The sequence below is a fragment of the Macrosteles quadrilineatus genome, unplaced genomic scaffold (assembly GCF_028750875.1).
Source record: "Macrosteles quadrilineatus isolate MER2022 unplaced genomic scaffold, UCM_ALF_1.0 Scaffold_1__1_contigs__length_201487025, whole genome shotgun sequence".
In the NCBI taxonomy this organism is placed as follows: Eukaryota; Metazoa; Arthropoda; class Insecta; order Hemiptera; family Cicadellidae; genus Macrosteles; species Macrosteles quadrilineatus.
The window spans coordinates 149,422,676-149,442,299 of record NW_026542594.1 but is presented as its reverse complement, the minus strand read 5'-3'; the positions used below and the strand labels follow the sequence as shown (position 1 = coordinate 149,442,299).

The following is a 19,624-nucleotide window of genomic DNA, read 5'->3' as shown; positions in this document are numbered from 1 at the left end:
TTTGCAGTTTGAAAATGGACTTATGTCCGAAACATGTCACTTCTTTTTATAAAATATAATATTCAGGGTGCTCAGTTGTACTTATTTACTTAAATATTTAATTATATATATATATATATATATGTGTGTGTGTGTGTGTCCGTTAGCACGATAACTCAAGCAAAAATGATCCGATTTTGATGAAATTTGGTACAAACGTCTAAACCTACGTTTATTCGAACGAGTTCGCGATCCAGCATGATCGTACCATGGGAATGTTTTTCGAATCATATGTCTATGGGGGGTTTTATGGGGTAAAAATAGGTTTTTTCCATTTTTGACCCAAAAAACATAAAATTTTGCAATTTCTTTCCAAACCATTTTGTAGAGCTTAAAAAAACAAATAATTTTGTATATTGAAGCGTTTTTTTGCGCCTAATGGTTACGGAGAAAATAAAAAAAAATTGTAAATGTAATATTTCTATGTTATTCTTATGGAGAATAAGTGAACTGTTGTAGACTGCTTGTTTATGAACATATTTTGATCAAATTTGGAAAATGTTTTTATTTCTTTCTAACTATTAACATAAAAAAAAACACAGTTTTACCCTCCCTGATGCAGCAAACCTAAGCACTTGTTAAACTAATTCTATTTAAATTGGGAATAAATGTTATATTTTTAAGTAGACATTTCAGTGTAAATCCAATCAGTCAAATGGAAATTCGCTTAGTCTGCAGGTTTGCTGCGGCTGGGGTATTTATACTTTAAAACAGTACTGTAAAAAAAAATTATTACGCATATTGCCCCTAGTATTAGGAGACAAGCACGAGTTGACCATGGTAGTTCTTCTCTGCTTTATGTCTGTTCGTTCCAGACAAATCTAATCGTAAAGCAAAACAGCCGATAACGACGTTGATAACGACTATAAACTAGACATCGGTATTGCATCATACGGCTTCTTTGTCCTTTTCTGTTACGTTGTTGTTGGAAACGTATTGCTGTAATTTTGTCCTGGGAAACTAATGATGGTTATCAAGAGTTAGTTTTCTGTCCAAAACGTCAAAATATGTTGTCTATCCGAAAAAGTTGGATGTATAACGGATAGTGTCGGATATCAAATTTAGTTTCGGTTCGGATACGGATATCCGAACCGAACCGAATCCGACCCGATTTTTCGGATATCCGCACACCCCTACATATATATATATATATATTAATTTGAACGGATGGTGTTTTTGGCCTCTAGGGACCTCAAAATGAAAAATTAAATCCGTTCCGGGTCCAGGTCTTACCATGAGTTGAGTACTACGGTAATAGCTTACTCCCTATATGGGAAATTCGCTAAAAACAGAGATTTATTACAGTGTATTACCATAGACTAACCAACAAAAGTAGACTTCTCATCCCATTGTAAATTTTGAAGCTCGTTTTTCATGTCTAGTTCATGTAGGCCACACTGGGCGCTAGTTTCGACGAAATTTTGTTTCTATTATTTTAGGGTTAATTTCTTGATTTGTGCTTTACTGTTTGGTTAAATAATTAGGGGACAATTTATTGTTTATGATTATATCGTATTATTTGGTTAAACGAGGTTTTAAATGACAGTATTAACGGGAAACAAATTGTAAACAAAACACGACCTCTACATAAACCGTACAGAACTAACAATAAAATTGTCTTCAGCTGTTCCATAAGGATGAGAAATCTACTAAGGGAGTATGTTTTATCTATGGTATTACCAATTGAAATTTATGTTCAAAAACACTTTTATTTAGCATTTCCTATCAAAAGTAATCAAGTTTGTTAAGCTATAAAAGTCTGTTAAAATCTTGTTTTTAGTAAAATTTTGATTTAACATTTTTCAATTTAATATTTTTGTAATTAATTCTAGCTGAAACAAAAGTAAACAGCGTTGACCATGTTAACCGTGATAAAACTACATGTGCATCATCAGAGGATTCAATCAAGAATAAAATCTTGGAATCAAACAAAAGAAAAACAACTGAGATCCCTTCGGAGGTTTCAAAAATTGATTTTACAGGTTTGTATGCTTATCAAGTTTGCTAACTTGAAGTAGCTATTCATAAATGACCAAAACCAACTATTTTACTGAAGTAGCTTTTTAGTACAAAAGTTAAGGTTAAATGGTGCTTCAAGTTGGTTTATTTGCTTATTACTAAACCTATTTGTAGAACAAAAAACTTAATAATTTATTCTTCAATCCAAGCATTTTTTTCTTTATTTAATTTGCTTTAATTATGGTTTAGTAAGTATCGTAAACATTGTTTTGCAACATTCTTCTGTACTTAGTTTTAGTGAATTTCCCTATAGGGAAGTAGCTATTACCGTAGGTGGCACGGTAAGACCTAGACCCGGGACCGATTTACTTTTTCATTTTGATGTCCCCAGAGGCCAAAAACACCATTCGTTAAAATTTGTATATATGTATATATATATATATATATATATATATATATATATATATATATTTATATATATACAGCGTGAGTCTTCTAAGCTGTCCTAAACAGATTACAGACGAACGGCTTGACATACAGAGATGAAACAAAACTTTTCCCCACTAATTCATACCCAAGGAACAACGTAAAAATATTTTTACCATTTTTAAAATACAGGGTGTTCAAGAAACTGGGGGTCATGGGTTCGAATCTCAGAGTTTTCAAATGTAAACATATGTAATGTTATCCATAATTTTAAAGCTCTAGACTAGACAAACAATTTAGTGAAAACAGAACTCATTTATCTTTGTCCGTTTCAAAATGGCAGCCATTTTTATAGAAAATATTGATACTTACAGAATACCCTGTATCTTGACAACCACTAAACTTATTTTCGTTCTGTTTGAAAATTCTTAATCCTCGTAGGTTCAGCTTTAATTTGATATACGACAAGTCAACATTTTAAAAACTAAATATTTTTTCTATGATTTTAATTTTTTTTTAAGTTGGTAGCCTTGTAAATGAAAATTTTTAAATGGCAACATATGTAAAATTGTGTATCATTTTTAAGGACTTGTAAATACAAACAACTTTTAAATTTAAACCTACCGTCTATCCTTGGTCGTTTTCTAGTAATTAACCAAAAACTCCAATTGCCCATAAAAACCCATGTTAAACGTGCAGTACTGAAGATAGTGGATGCAGATACACTATTCCCACGATACTGTGTGTTTAACATGGGTTTTATATGGGCAATTGGAGTTTTGGGTCCATCACACTATTACCTCTAGTTTGGCTTGATTGAAAATGTCAGTCTGGCACACCTATAGTTTTAATACAATTGTATTTTTTCAGTAGATCTTCATTTACCTTTGATATAGTAGTTATTTACTGTGTTGAGAAGGGTTTAAACTAGAGGTGTGCGAGCCTGAGATTTTCAATTGAGCCTAGCCCGAGCCTAGGTTTTTTTTATTATAAATAAACTAATTACAAAAATAATAAGTTATTTAGGCCTAGTCAAATCCTTTTTTTATAATAATTATAATTCAATAATGTTAAGTCAATATATTAATGTAGTTTTACAAAATAATAACAATTAAAATTAAAAATTAGATATGAAATCACTATTTAACAATATTACGTTATAAAAAATAAACAAAACAAACATTTTAAGGCAGACGTTATGAATACAAATTTTATGGTACCAACAAGTGGTATATGATAAACAAATTTAAGTTTAAAATTGAATGTCCTTAAGAGGGCTTGTAGGGTGCATGCGTTTAGTAGGCTATAGTAAAATAACTATGAAAACTGCTTAACATATTTTTGACCTGAATAATGAGTATACCAAATTTCAGCCTTCTAGCTCTAGCTAGTCTGGAAGTTGGAGAATTAGTGATGAATCAATCAGTGTGCGAGTGAGTGGGTGAGCGAGTCAGTGAAGGCTTGTAATTTTATTTTGTTTAGATTTCACTTATGTTATTAGGTTAGATAAAAAAACCCTGATCAAAAATGTTCTTATTACAGTTTTTTTCTTTACATGTCTTGAATTCACTCAATGGGTCATTCAAGCAAAAATAATTAAGTAATCCAGGCATGTACACGTATTTTTTTTTTTAAAATAGTTATGTGTATGTATTAATCTTTTGGAACAAATAAACAAAAAAAAACTTTTTCCTTTTTTTTAGGTTTATTTGAAGATGAAGAGACTCTGCCTGAAACAGCAAGTCGTGGTCCTTCCATGATTCCACAGAGAAAATCTTCATCACCTAAAAGATCAATTTTGGAAGGTAATCAATTAGCCTAGTTTAAAAAATAAAACCAAAACTAATATTCTTTGTTTGAAGTTGTTTGTTTGAAGTCTCTGTAGTGTATTCCAACATAGGTTGGGCGTTTGTGGATTGTTTGTTATCGACAATAATGAAGACAAAAATAACAGTGGAAAAATTCCCTAATTAAAATGAATTTAAAAATTAAATTATGTTCCAGAAAAATAACCCTTAAGGTGCATTGTCCCTGAAGCGACTCTTGCGATACAGTAGAACCCCTCATATCCGGCCTTGGTTTTACCGGTCCTCTGTTTATCCGGCCCCTTTCAGGGAGCCAATATAAAATTTTTTTTCTCACACTTTACAGACGTTTAGGTACAAGCACTAGTCTTTGTGACTGCTTAAGTCATAAAATAAATTGTTCTAATTATTTATCTGTTTGTTTATACATTTATTTGCTGAGTCACTATACTCAGTTGAGCTAGTAGGCCTAACCTCTGATCAGTTGGCTGATTATTTCCAAAGTGGGCTTAGTACAGTACAGTACGAGTACATTAATTTTTGTATTTCACAAAATGGTTAAAAATGTTGAGTAGAAATGCAAGTGGTATTTAAGTCCTAATGATCTTTAAGTACAATTTATTGTCATTTTTACCTCCATTTAATATGTTTTTCCTACAGTTACCTAACAATGTACATGTTCTCTCACTGATTTGAGAAAGCAAAGTGGCCAATTCGCTCACCAGTGAGACAATGTTAACATTGTCTCACTCTAATTACTTTGTCTCACTCCAGATTTGCAACGTGAAGGCACGAAATAGTGAGCGCGTAACATGCAGGCAATGTCGTATGCGCGCGAAATACGTTGGCAGCACTGGCTGTAAATCAGCTGGTCAGCTGTTGTACTGTTGTATTTGTCACTTCACATTAAATGTTATATCAAAAGTTCACTTCTGCGTAAAAATAGGTTATGTTTCTTCATGTTTCTTCACAAATGTTTTTGTTTTATGGTAACTGTAGGAAAAGTATAATGTGCAACTCGAGTTCAAAGTACAATTGCCTCACTCGAGAAACCATTCCTCACTCGCCTACGGCTCGTGAGTAAGGATTTCTCTCGAGTGAGTCAATTGCTCACTTTTCTCACCAGTTGCACAAATAACTATTGTTACCTGGAATCATAATATTTGTAGCCTACATTCATTACTTACAGTAATGACTTTAACCTACAAATATTTTTTTTCCTTTTTACAAACATGTTTATTTTTCTAAAAATGATCCCAGAACAGAATTAAATGATACTTTTGATTGCATATATTGATTACCTATTATTATTAGGTATGAATTGTCATTTTCATAGTAGGTTGGTTTATCCGGCCAAATTGTTATCCGGCCAGGGGCTTGGTCCCGTGGTGGCCGGATATGAGGGGTTCTACTGTAGTAGCTGAGCACTGGTTAGCGATGTTTCAAATGGGACCATTGTCCTTGACGAGACTGCGACTGGAGCGGCTAGCGGCTGAACACAGCGACTGTAGCGGCTCTGCTCTGAGGGGAGTCAGAGTCGCAGTCGCTGAGCGATTTGTGTTGTCTGTAGACTTGTTTGGTCCTAATGTCTTCAAAGAATACAAAACTGCGTTTTACCCCTGAAGAAGATGAAAAGCTGTTAGAAGCAATAACAGCCAGAACAGTCTGTATAAATATCAGCATGCTAAAGATAATATATGAGTCGTGATAGCATCAGACATGGGAAGATCAGATATGTACATAATATTAAATCACTACTATTATAAATTATAAATAAAACACTTTTTAAAACTGCAACGATTTTAAACACACTATAAAGTACAGAATAAGTATTGAATAAATACTTGAAGATTTTAAAAAAACGTGGGACGCATGCTAAGTTACAATTATCTTCACCTATTGTTATCTATTGCATGCGCCCCACATTTTTCGTTTTAAATCGTACAAGTATTTATTCTCTCCACATATTTATAAATTATTTTTACTTTTTAGTGCGTTTAAAAACGTGGTATTTTTAAAAATTATTTTATTTATAATTATTTTCTACTTTTTAGTCTTTAATGTGTAAATATGTTAAATCTATTTTATATGGCCTGTTAATACATAACCAAACCCTTATTATCTATAATCATATGTTTTATCTTTCCTTTGAACTGCTTATTTTATTAGAATCTCTCGGGAGCAGAACCTGTACCTCTTAACCTCTGCATTTCGAACTGTCAATTTTAGTATTTACAGCTGACTTCAATTGATATATTTAGGCCTACATTCTTCCAAAATGTAAACATGAAAAATTTGGAAGCCCATGGGCCTTAGCCCAAGGGAAATATGAAAATGTAATGACATAATATTTCATTGTCATCCATTTGTGAACTATGTTTGTTTCAAGTTTCAATTCTCTAGCTCGTCGGGAAGCTGGTTATTGATTGCAAAGTTTTTACCGGACAAGAAAGTGAGCTAATAAAAACGTTTTAAAATTAGCTGGTGTCATGGCACTCATGGCACCAATTCACTCGATAGTCAGCAAACTAATGAACAAAATTGCTCTTGAACAATCGCTTCAGGGACAATGACATGGTTAGCTACTATCGCTTAGCTACTGTCGCTCAGCTACTACCGCAAGAGTGAGTCGACAGTCAGGGGCCCTTCAATCAGCATCTGAAAAATGTTTACCAGAACTATACTATATTTGGTTACTTCAATATTAAATCCTCAATATGTTTCACAAGATGAGGATTCAAAGTTCATTAAGTATGTGTGGTAAATAAATAAATAAATGTTCAGGGTTTACAATAATAAACACATAAACCTTTTATTGATCAAAATTTACAAATAGGGTTATTATAAATTGTATCATGAAACTCTCTATATCTCAGGGTATTAGGGGTATCATGCCAGCTCAAAGCAGACTTATGTGATTTTTGATAGGCATAGGCCTAATTTTAATCACAAATTAAAGTTCAATGAAACCCTTTTGGAAAGATGAAAGTTCAAATTTTGAGTTTAGTAAAATATTAAAATGGTAATTAAGGTTAGTTCAAGTTCAAATTGGCAAAAGTCAATGGAGGTCCTTGGAATGTATTTTAAACAAGGTAGGCCTAGGTAAAGTTCAGTTGGATCTCACCCAAAAGTTTATAGTTGTCTTCAGCACAAATGAATATATTTCTTGATGTAGGGATGATAATAAGTAATTGAGGCAAATCTTGGTGTTGAAATACTGCACACAGCTGCAGCAATACTTTTGAGTTGAATCACAAATTTAAATTTCTTTAATATTATAGCAAGAATATTTTAAATATATTTTAGAAAATGAAATAGAAGAATAATCTGCAAAAAAATTCAAAGTGTAGAAATAACTTCCAGTTATTATACACATTTTAGCTTATTAAATAATAATGGACAATGTTTGAGGTGCATATGAAATATGGAAAATTTACAAAGGGTGGAATCTTTTGCTCTTTTACTGTATGGAAAACATATGATAATTAAGAGATATTAATTTAACTAGTAGTAGGCCTAGGTGATCAGATAGATAACACATGGTTTATAAACAAATTATATACAAATTGAAAATCAAACAAAGAGGATAATTTTGGAACATATGACGAAATTTTGGGGTGAGACAAAATTATATTTTTGAGTAAGTACGTAATTTTTGTCCCACCTGAAATTCTGTCATACCTTAAATTTGTCCAGATAGCTTAGCCAACATGAGATAGACCAGGGCTCTAACGTGTTCGTTATTTAATTATCGTTTCGAGTTCATTGGCTCAGAATTTTAATTACAATACTGCTAACAATGTTTAGCTTACCTTTATCAAGTGGATGAGCCACTCGAAAAATATGTGAAGTTAAATTATAATTTTGAATAACCTATCGTGAATGTGAATAAGCCTAATTAATTGGAAACTTAACTAAAACGTGATTCGGTCGTTATACTTGGTAATCACCAAAGTAAACGTGTCGGAAAATTAGACTTGGTTGATCACCAGAGTCAATACGGGGTTTCTTAAATCAAATTTACGTAGGACGGTCCGGGGTAACGGAATAAGTACTGGTATATTCTCCACCCAGCCTATAGCCTTCTTTTTACTTTAAAATTTTTACCTGTTATTGTCTGTAATATTAGCTTATTAATCTAGTCTGACTGGGTTACTGTGTAACCCTATTTTACCATAATATGTGACCATGTCTATTGCAAGATTGTTTTGCTTAAGGATAATAAAGGATTTCTGATTTCTGATTCTGATGCCATCGTCAACATGTCTCGCGGAGGCATCATCATCACTTAAGCAGCAAGAACGCCAACGATTAGATCAAATCCCGTCCCGAGAAAATCCTGATTCAAATGTAATCTCGTCCCGACAATCAGGAATATTTTTCTCCCAAGTATTGTTCTCCTGAAAACTTTGCATTATTTCAGGACCCGTCCGTCCTTACCACAGTTATTCCCACACCTCCTTAAAGTGGTGGTCAGGATACTGTCCATAAGTAAAGTAAGCTAAGCAACTTGAACTTACTCGATAATTATGCTGGGAGTCAGTGAACGATTTCTCCCTGTAGACAATTTTATTTTAATTAAATACCTGAGTAAATTACTTTGTTTTACACATCCTATTTCTGTTATTTGTTTCAGATGATTTGTTGTTATCTTCTAGTCCGAGTAGTTTACAAAGCATGTTTTCAATTAGCAGTTTATCATCAAGCAGTACAAAAGGAGGGAGTGAACTAAATAAAAGTAAAAAATATGAGGTGAAAACAGTTAGCCCGTGTTCAAAAGTCACACTCAAGAGGAAAACAGATAGGCCCAGTTCTGGTGAGACTAATGCTGCATTGTTGCATGAGAAATGTTAGGGCCTAGAGGAATAGTGATTTCATGGATCAATGAGGCGTTAGCAAAGTTTGCATGATTGTTGTTGCAGCTTTCACTTGAAATGATCACGATTTTGTAGTGATTGCAGTGGTATATGAACAGTGTTGAGGGAGCTACATTTGAAATGTAACTAGCACTAGCCACAGCTACCAATAAAATCGTTTAAAAATAGTTTTGCTGCAAACACACCTACCTTAGATTAATAGTTGCTTCTATACACATTTTTCTCGGCTAAATATTTTATGATGTTGAATTCTTTTTTTTAATTGTCCTCATTTAAAGGAACGTTGATAAGTCAGATTGTGAGTGAAATGTTGCTGCTTGGAAACATTTGCAACGATTGCACTGATTGCAAAAACAATTTGGAAGCCTACTGCACATCAATTATGGGTGGAAATAGTCATTTTTATTATTTTGTTGGGATAATGTAATGTATATGTTATTTTAGAGGTATTTATTGACTGCAGTCAATCTGCCCCCCAGTTGATCTGCCCCCGGTAAATCGAGGTTCTACTGTATAGATTATGTATTTTTTGTAATAGTAACAGGAGCTTGACAGATATGCTCTAGCAGGATGAATTTGTTAATTACAATAGGTGGTTTTTGTTCACAGTTGAAAGGCAGTATAAAAGAAAGTGTCCTGAACGCATTGATTCCACCTTTCCATCAAACTCATCTCTTGAACTTGAAGATCAGGTTTTAAACTATAAAAATGTTACTCAAGCATCTCCTTCAAGTACAACAGGTAAAATTAATATTCACATTCTTAGATTGATATCGGTAGTTATCTAAAACCTTTAACCAGGTTAACTTAACGAGGCAGACTACTGTGAAGTTGACATTCCATTCCCACATTAAAGAAGTAACCAGTTTGCATATTAGAATAGGATTTTGTTTTTGTTCATTTTTTTTAACTAACAGCAGTGTTATATTCATATATTGTAGGGATGGACGAGATTAAATTTTTAGTTCGAGACGAGACGAGACGAGATTTTTTATTTCTCATAAAATTTCGAGACGAGATCGAGACTGGATTTCCCTTCTCATACACAACGGGAAATGAAGGTTCAAAATTTTTACCTGATTTTGTAACATTGTTAGATGACTGTTTAAATACAAAAATAATCAATGATAATAGGCAAGAATATTTACAATCTTTTATTAAAAAACATCAGCATAACATTTTTTTATTAATCACGCCTAACTTATTAAAAATGCCTACGATTAGGAAACATAGTGATATCAGTTAGGATAGAGTTCAACTTATCCTAAAATAAAATAAATCATAAAATAAAAGCAATATTAATTTTTATAAAATAGTTACTTGTTTTGACTTTTTATAGTAATAAAACATTCCTCACACTGCTTACACTTAACAAAACTTCTTAAATGTTATCAAAGTAATATTATTAAAATAATTAAAGTAATATTTACATTTATAGAATTAATTAAATAAGAACGCCTTCGCAAAGGAAACGCAACTACAACACGCTCCTGTATTGCGGGTATTGCATTGACTTTCTGCAGGCGTTTTTAATTTTTTTTTTTTTTTTTTTTTTTTTTTAATTCTCGTCTCGATAAAAATCTCGGCCAAAAAGAAATCTCGTCTCGTGTAACGAGATTTAAAATTTCCCAAAAATTTCCCGAAATTTCGAGACTTGACCATCCCTAATATATTGTCAAATATCCACTCTTTCTTTAAAACATCTTTTTAACCGTTAAAAACTGAAAGAGTAACTTATAGTTGTTAAAGCTAGTTATTTCTACCATGTTTGATTTAACAACTGATTGTTATTTTGATAATATTATTTTTCATAGTCTACAGTAGAACATTGATAACTAAACCCCCCTATAACAAGTAACCCTTGTTAACAAGTGTCATTTTCAAGTCACCTTGAATTTATTTTACCCCTAATCACATGTTATTGCAAACCTCAATAAGAAGTCAACCTTGATAAAAAGTCTTATTTAATCACCCACATGAGAGTCTTGTTATCGAGGTTCTACTTTACTATTAGTAAGCAGTAAAGTTCATTAAAACACAGTTGAGATTTATTTCACACATAAGCTTAGTTTATGTAGGTTGTTATCTACACTTGATTTACCAAAACTTAGATTTATATAAACTTGACTGCTCTATACTACATTAAAATTCAAGAGGTTATGGACCCAGTTTAGTTTTCTTTCTTGCCAAGTTTGTTAACCCTCCAGCAGTTCACTGTTATACCCTTGGCGGTTGAGCAATTTTTGACCATTTTGCATATTTTTAAATAAAAATTCATAAAAAATATAATTACCAAGAAAATCATAACATGTTGTATATCATTGTATATCTCAAGGGAAACGTAACTTTCCGCAGTGTGAGGGTAACGGTTTGTAGGCACTTATGCAAACCAATCCCTGTCTCTGATCACGGACGGTATGGTTATCTTGAGTGTGGGGGGTTCTTCCCGGAACCTCAATTGAGTCAAGGGTGTCGCCACCTCTGGTGGATAGGTTCATCCGGGTGGGTCCCACTTCTATACCTGCCTCCTTTTGGGAAACCCTGATGGCCTGGCAGTGATGTTGGGTCTGACGGGCAAACGAAGTAGATCGGGTGCTGGGTCCGAGCCCGCCAGGGGTATCTGGGGATCTATCGCTCTGGTTATCTCTGGTTTCCCAGCAACTGGGTAAGGCCTCGATCGGGTAGTGGTGTAAATGGGAGGTTGTGCTGACGGTCCCCTTCCTTCTGGCTATGATGGCGGGTTCTGCCTGTCAGGGATTAGATAGGTCCCGAGTGTTGCTTGCACTAAATGCGTCGGGGCGCTCCATTATGGTCCTCTAGGGCTTTGTACCTGGTGGAACCCAGGTGGAGTGACGCTTAAACAAGTAGCCGGAATCCCTGGTTAGGATTGAGGGGCAACCCTCTTTCCGAAGGGTCTGCTTCGGCAGCCGGCGAGCCTGATGACCTTAAGTCATCCGCCCATGATGTGCTAAAGGTTGATGCGTAAGCTTCGGCCTACATCATGGGGCCCGGGTATGTCTCACGATAGGTACCGGGTATGTAGTCAGGGGGCTTCGGCTCTCATGACAAAGAATAATAATAATAAAAAAATATCATTGTATTCAGAATAAAATAAAATACAAATAAATAACATAAAACTTTACCAACCTGTATTTTTTTTTCAGTATATCATCTTGTAAAGAAAAAAAAATTGACACTAAAAAAAACTTTCCAAAGTTTGCTCCCCCACAAATTAAACTATACAACACTTCATGACAATGTCAAAATATCCATTAGTTTCTAAATTTATAAAGGAATAAAAATATATAGTTTTATGCACTTTTGATAAATAAAAACATGACAAAAAACCGACTATGTACACACTGCAAATAGTCCGAATCAGAGTTATCGGGTGCCAGTACTCTCTTGACACCTCTCATAGGCCTCCAATAGTGTTCCAACAAGTGAAAACATTCTCTGTGGACTCCACAATTGCATCCTGGACACCACCAATGTGACCTTCCTCTAATTTTCCCTTTTCCACATACAGCACAGGTCCTTTCTTGTCTCCGGGGTAGATGTTCAAGACGGTGACCGCCGCCATCTCCAGCAGGTCCAGGTTGAGGTTGTTGCTGGCGAACATTTCCTGGGGCCACCAATGCTTCCAAAACAGCAATGTGGAACTCTCTTCTGCTCTTAGGCCTATCAGTATTGAGTTTGTACAGTGTGTAGGCATTGAAGAGACAAAGATCAACCAGATTGAAAAATATCTTTTTCCAGTACTTGGTTGTTGAACGATTGATTGACAGGTGATAGACAGACTTGTCACTTACATCAACACCCCCCATACTTTGGTTATAGTGGTGGATAAGTAGGGGCTATCTACCTTCTAATCCCTTCTTGCTCCTCACAACCTGGTCCTCAGCATGATAAGCAGTGGTTATGACCAAAACGCCCTTCCGTGTTACTTTTTGTCGAAAGCCGGCCAATAAACTTGTCCTTTTCTAAAATAAATGCTCTCCCTTTCACCCAGCTTAGCTTTTTTACTGTTTTAGAGAGGAATCTGGATTTCTTGTTTATTGTTCCTGTGATGAAGGTGTGTCTATTCAGTAAACGTTCGGCAAGAGGAATCTTGGTATAAAAATTGTCGGTAAATAAATGGTTACCTTTATCGAGCAAACTGCTTTTTGACATAACTTCCATGACGACACGCTCCGTAAACAATTCTTCAGAGTTTGCACCTGCAGCCAGATAGTCCCTCCCACTATATAATTCTACACGAATTACATAATTTGTTTCACTGTCACACGATTGGAATTTCTTGATACCGTATTGTTTATGTTTTTTATTTGGCAAGTACTGGATGAACGCGCACCTGTTCTTCATGCCAATCAAACTTTCGTCAATACAGAAATGTTGGTTTGCTACAAAATGCTTCTTGAAAGCTGAATTGGCATGATCAAAAAACCACCTGATCTTCAACCAAGGGTCATAATTGGGGTGGTCTCTTGGAACATCACGTGCAGATGTCATATGCAAAAATGTGTTAATCAAATTGAATCTGTTGACAGTCATGTGTTTGCCATAAAAAGGATTTAGCTGAGATTCTCTTGTGTCCCAATAGTGTCTCACATTTTTTTTCACAGGCCCATATTTATGAGCAATGCAAAAAATTTTTTATCTCATTGACAGTTACCTTTGTCCATTTCCGAAACCTAGATTTAGGGCTCAATGTGTCCCGCTTTTCTGCAATTACACGGTCAGCGTAGGCATTTGTTTCCTGTGTAAGTAATTGCCAAAATGGCACAGTCAAAAACAATGACAAATAGTCCAGAGGTGGACTATTTCTAGGGGGAAGGTCTTTAGGCCCCGTTTCCCTAACTCTAAACTCAGGACTAATGTCTTTTGGTTCCTCTGGGGTATAAACCCTAACCCAAGGTTCTGCTAAAGGAAGACGGACAAGAGGTGGTGGTTGAGTAGGCCTACCTGGTTCATTTATTTCTTCATTTACAACTAATTCATCATGTTCAGAGGTATCTAATTCGCTTAGATGGGGGCTGTAATTGTCTTCACTACCACTGGAGAAGTCTGTAAGCGAGTGTTCTGATCTGACTCATACTCAGGAATGTCAATCTCAAAATCACTTACAGGTTCATCAGGATCATCTATCACGTTTGAATCATCTAAATCACTAATATCATCTTCTAGGGCATTTCTAATATCACTACTATCCATTTTAGAACGAAAAATTAAACTAAAACACTAAGCAAACGCGAATAAACAACGCAGTAAACACAGCAACTTACTAGCAGAAGATAGCAGACAGCTGTTACAACTTTTGTTGATCACAGTACAACAGAACATACAGCTAGCGTCTGCAGGCAGGCATCGGGAGAAAGCTTGTAGTTTGCCGATTACAACGATACTATATACAATACAGTTTGTGTTATATTAAGGGGCTTTAGAGCGCATTAATTGGTTCGGATTCCACTATAAACTGTAGGTCCCTTAGTTGCCATTAGCTGTATGGGCTATTAATTAACAGCTGTGTCTAAGGAACATGTCGGCCTTAGTCACTAACAAGACTACAAGATCGCGCCACTCATCCTACACTCATCAAACACTCATCCTTCACTCATATTTGGGTTAAAATACGCACATAGTGGCGTCCCCATCTTAAATAATTGATAATAATAATAATAATAATTAAAAAAATGATTGTTAACTGTCGCATGCGACGGTAGACCGTCAGCGGCTGGCGGGTACTGTCGCAACCGCTGGAGGGTTAAAAGACATTTATTTTTAAAATGTTCTTTTTAGTTAGTTTGTAATATCTGTTTAACCAAACCTAGAATAGTACAAACTTTCAAGAGATTACGGGCTCATTGACGAAGCAAGTGAACTTTGGCTTTAGAGTATTTACAGCACATTTCACCTTTGATGAATTTCTTCTTTTGGTCAGTCTTGTATGTGCCTTTAAAAACACCACCCAGGCCCATTTTTGACCCTGTCAGCGCCCTAGGCACAACTTATAGTAGCGCCCCTTTGCAATATATATAACAGGGTGTCCACCAACCGGGAAATCCGGGAATCATGCGTGACTTTTTATAACCAAAAAGTGATATTTGTGAGTGAATTTTGTATTTCTACTTGGAATTTTCAATTTGCCGTGATTGTGCATGACAAAAGTGACGTTTCCGTGTCCGCGGGAGACACACACGGCCGTGAGGGATGATCATATTTTTCCGCGATCGCAGAAGACGATGATAATGTCCACAAGACCGTGGGAAATAGCAAGGATTATGAAGCAATTTTCGATTTCGATGTCTTCACGACCGCAGGAGTAGATTACGATGTCTACCGGACCGCGGGAGATACAATAATGATTTCTACAAGGCCGCTAGGGATGATCAGAATTATGCCGCGATCGACGACATGAAGAAACATGGGGTTATGACGCGAAGACGATGATAATGTCCACTTGACCGTGGGGAAAGATAAGAATTTTGACACAGCCGCGGTAGACAATTACAATGTCCACGCAGCCGCGAAGGATTATCAGAAGTTTACCGCAATCGCATGCAAATACAACCACCAAATTTTTTAATTTTCCAATTTTTGCGCCCTCCAAACAAGCCAATTGCCTCGCGCCCTAGGCACGGGCCTATCGTGCCTAGTCGGTAAATCGGCCCTGACACCACCTTGTTTTGATGTAACAGCAGAATATATTGTTTGTGAAGAATCAATGCCGATGAAACATCTTCAATCTTCTTGCTTTTGTTCACTTTTATGAACAGATAGCCGAACTTTAATGTCTTAAAACACTTTAATATGATGTATAGTATTTTCAAAACAAACAGCAGCTCAAGGAACTCTTTGTATGACTCAAGTTTTCAGACCAAACTCACGATGGTTATTTTTAATTAGTTGAAGCTTGATTGGGGGGTCGTCTGTTTCATCCCATTCTAAGTGAAAGAACTCTAAAGACTTTGACGGAGTTACTGATTGCCTTATTATCAAACATTTTGATCAAGACCTCCCATTCGTCCTTGGCTGATAATTCGTCCTTCCCAAAATGTGTTGATCTAGTGCATCACTTGCACATTAAGATATTAAGGAGACAAAGGATAGGATAAATCAGGCATACCTTAAAAATTTTAGCCATCCTACTTCACCAAAGTAACACGAAAAAAGACACAACGGTAACAAATTTTGCTTGATTGAAGGATTTTTTAAACGTTCAAGGGTTTCTTTCTTTGCCGTTGACAATGACGTAGAATGAGTTGGCTTTTCTTCAACTTCAACAATTTTGATTGCCTCAAACAACTCTAACACATCTAATATCCAATCCTTCCTACCAATGTAATTAAGCAATTGCAGTCTAAATTACTAAAATGAACACAGCTTCTTTATTTATGAACCAATTTTATTCATTTTTGTTTATAAATGAAAAAAATTGTGCCTTGCAAAACTTTTATTTAGGTACCGGTTTTCATGAAATTTGGCATTAAAAAATCAAATTTAGAAATTTGGTGAAATTTTTTTTTGCAAATGTTACATACTTTGTTGTAAACACTTTAAAAATTCCCATGTTATTCTTATGGAGAATAAATAAACTGTTGTAGTTTGCTTGTTTATGGATATATTTTAATTAGGGGTGTGCGAATACTACTTTTTCTTTTCGAATCAAATACGAATCGAATAGAGAGAATTTTGAATCAAATTCAAATTTTTTCGAATCAAATACTTTCCCTCGAATAGTATTCGAATAGTGAACATTTTTTAACCGAATACTAACCCGCAAATAATGGAAACTTGAAAGCAATATCAAGTCAACTCTCGATAACTTAATTACTAAAACTGTTGGTATATTTTTTTTCAGAATGAGTGTAGATTGTAAATGTATCTTTTATTTATTTAATTTAGGCCTAGTTTAATTCAATAGGTAACTGAACTTAGATAATACTAGCTGTAACCCGCGGGCTTTGCCCCGTTTAACTTCTTAATTTTCAAGATGATCTCGTTCGCATGGCTCAATCATGTCCTGGTTGAAGTTCGTTCGCTACGCTCACTCACCTTTAGATTGGAGCTCGTTCGCTGCGCTCACTTGCCTTCAGGTTAGCTCGTTCGCTACGCTAACTTGCCTCCAGGTTGAAGTTCGTTCGCTACGCTCACTCACCTTTTGGTTGCAAATTAGCTGTTGTCATAAATGTAAAAGAAATAATAGTGCTGCACCCTGTTGGTAATCCATGTAACTTTAATGCTATTGAACATCATAGAACAGAACCAACTTGTTTAATTGAAACAGCTGTTAAGATTCATTAATTCCATTTCTCATAAGGTTAACATGGGAAACTCCAAAGCCACTGGGGCGGAGCCGATTGGACGGATCACGAAATTGATGGTGTATAAACCTATTCCATGAAATTCTACACGTATGTACCAAGTTTCGTGGCAATCGGTTCAGCGGTGTCTGAGTTTATCACTGCCAAACAAACAAAAAAAAAAAAAAAAAAAAAATATATATATATATATATATATATATACAAACATCCTCTTTTATACTTATAGAAGTAAAGGTACAAACCTAAACCAAGTTTTATTAGTCAAAATTATAAAGCATTACCAATAACAAATTTTGTAAAACACATTCAACCAATTGGGTAGTGATAATCATTATAACCACATAAAAACGCACATTGTTTTCTTTTACTAAGTAGGGATTTAGGCCTACAACTTACTGTCAGCCCTAAGTTTATGTTTTAGAACATAAACTTTAAAAAGGTAGGCCTATGCCTAAAATAAAACTTGTTGTCATAACTTAACATAGCCAAATCTCAAGACTTGGGCTTAGGCTACTGGACAACCAAGTTTGAAGGTACAAGAACCTAGGCCATATTTTTAACCATTTACAGTACCTAGCTTAAATCTTCGATTGAAATAATAAAGCCCCTTTTAGCCTAAATGTAGGCTAACTTAAACTTATGCATTTTTAGAATGAGTTTATTAAGTTACATAGGAAATGTATAATAATTATTAACTTTTAACCTACTTTTAAGGACTTTTTACACGTGTTGCATTCTGCAACAGAGCCCTTTTTGACAAAAAATCACAAATTAAACTCCTTTACTTATTTTTGAATTCTTGTGATGATGTTGAAGGCACATTTAGGCCTAAATCGGCACCTTCATCTGAATCCATCTTGTGTCATTTAACATTCAACCAAACTTAAATGAAGCCTAGGCCTACAACTTTTAGGCAATATCCAACTATATAAAAGCAACTGTTGTAAAAATATACACACATTTTTACTAAGTTTAGCTGAAATACTTAGCGCAGACGTGCTAAACAAACTGTCTCTAAACTCCAACCTCAAAACTTCCTGTCTTGTAACACAGCTTGCGCTAATGCAATAGAAAAAAGAAAGAACAGAAATTATTGTTGTCTGCTAGAGAAGCAGAAGAATAGAAGCAGACTTCCATAGCAAGTGCGAATTACGTTTTACACTGGGATCACAGCAAATCTATCTAGCAGACAACATTTATATATATCATATTTCAAGTTTATAAAGGTGGTGGTGTGCGTTTTGGTACCATGTATAAGAGAACTCAGTATAATTTGTTCTGGTATCTTATTCGCCATCACTTTTTCAGTTTTGTTTTACTTCACTCGAAATAGACACATCAATGTCGTATGCTAGATTTATGTAGGTCTACCGTGATCCCAGAACAAAACGTAACTTGAACCCGATCGCCATCGCCAAGAACAATGAAGGCGGATGAATGCTAACGTAGTGTTTTGCAGCACATAATGAGTTTAATAATGTTGAAAAATAATAAAATAAACTATCTAAGTGAGTTTTGATTAAATATTGTATTGCATTTTTATTTAATCTGAAGCAGCTTACAGTTTTTATTTATTTTCAAACCAAGTTAGAATGGAACTATTTTACCAAAATTGTTTATTTGACTAATGGCGGAGGACATTATTTCATCGGAAACTCACAACACGATTACACAATTAGTTGAAAATGAAACGTTGTCACTCGATAGTCGATAGAAACTGATTACTATTCGTATTTTAGCCCGATGGTAATTTTTATTAATTACTTGAAACACTTTTTTGGCCAACTTGATTTGTTTTATGTTTTCCAAAGCTCCAACTAATTATTTGACCAGATGCGAAGTATTCGAAAAGGTCCGAACTATTCGACCACCGTCGAACTATTCAAAAAATCGAATACTCGCAGATAGAACGAATCGAATCGAATAGTAGTTTTACTATTTGATTCGATTCAAATATTCGCACACCCCTAATTTTAATCAAATTTGGCAATTTTGTTAATTTCATACTAAGCTATCAACATTTCAATAAAATAAAACACAACTCAATATCTTGCCTGTAGCAGCAAACCTAAGTACTCACTAAAATTATTGCTATTTAAATAGGAAATAAATCTGACAATTTTAAGGGAATATTTTAGTAGAAATTCTGCCGGGTAAATGGAAATTCGCTTATTCTGCAGATTTGCTGCGGCGG

General features: G+C 34.8%; 1 protein-coding gene across 7 annotated transcripts in view; it reads left to right on the top strand.

Moving 5' to 3' along the window:
- Positions 1-19,624, top strand: part of LOC128987315 (uncharacterized) — a 168,233-nt gene that overhangs the window by 56,447 nt on the left and 92,162 nt on the right. For 6 of the 7 annotated variants that reach the window (XM_054408111.1, XM_054408128.1, XM_054408144.1 and 3 more), the window contains 4 exons: positions 1,872-2,021; positions 4,128-4,229; positions 8,866-9,045; positions 9,716-9,847. In XM_054408111.1, the coding sequence (XP_054264086.1) occupies positions 1,872-2,021; positions 4,128-4,229; positions 8,866-9,045; positions 9,716-9,847 (564 nt within the window). The remainder of the gene's footprint in view (positions 1-1,871; positions 2,022-4,127; positions 4,230-8,865; positions 9,046-9,715; positions 9,848-19,624) is intronic. The other variant, XM_054408136.1, reaches the window with a different exon arrangement.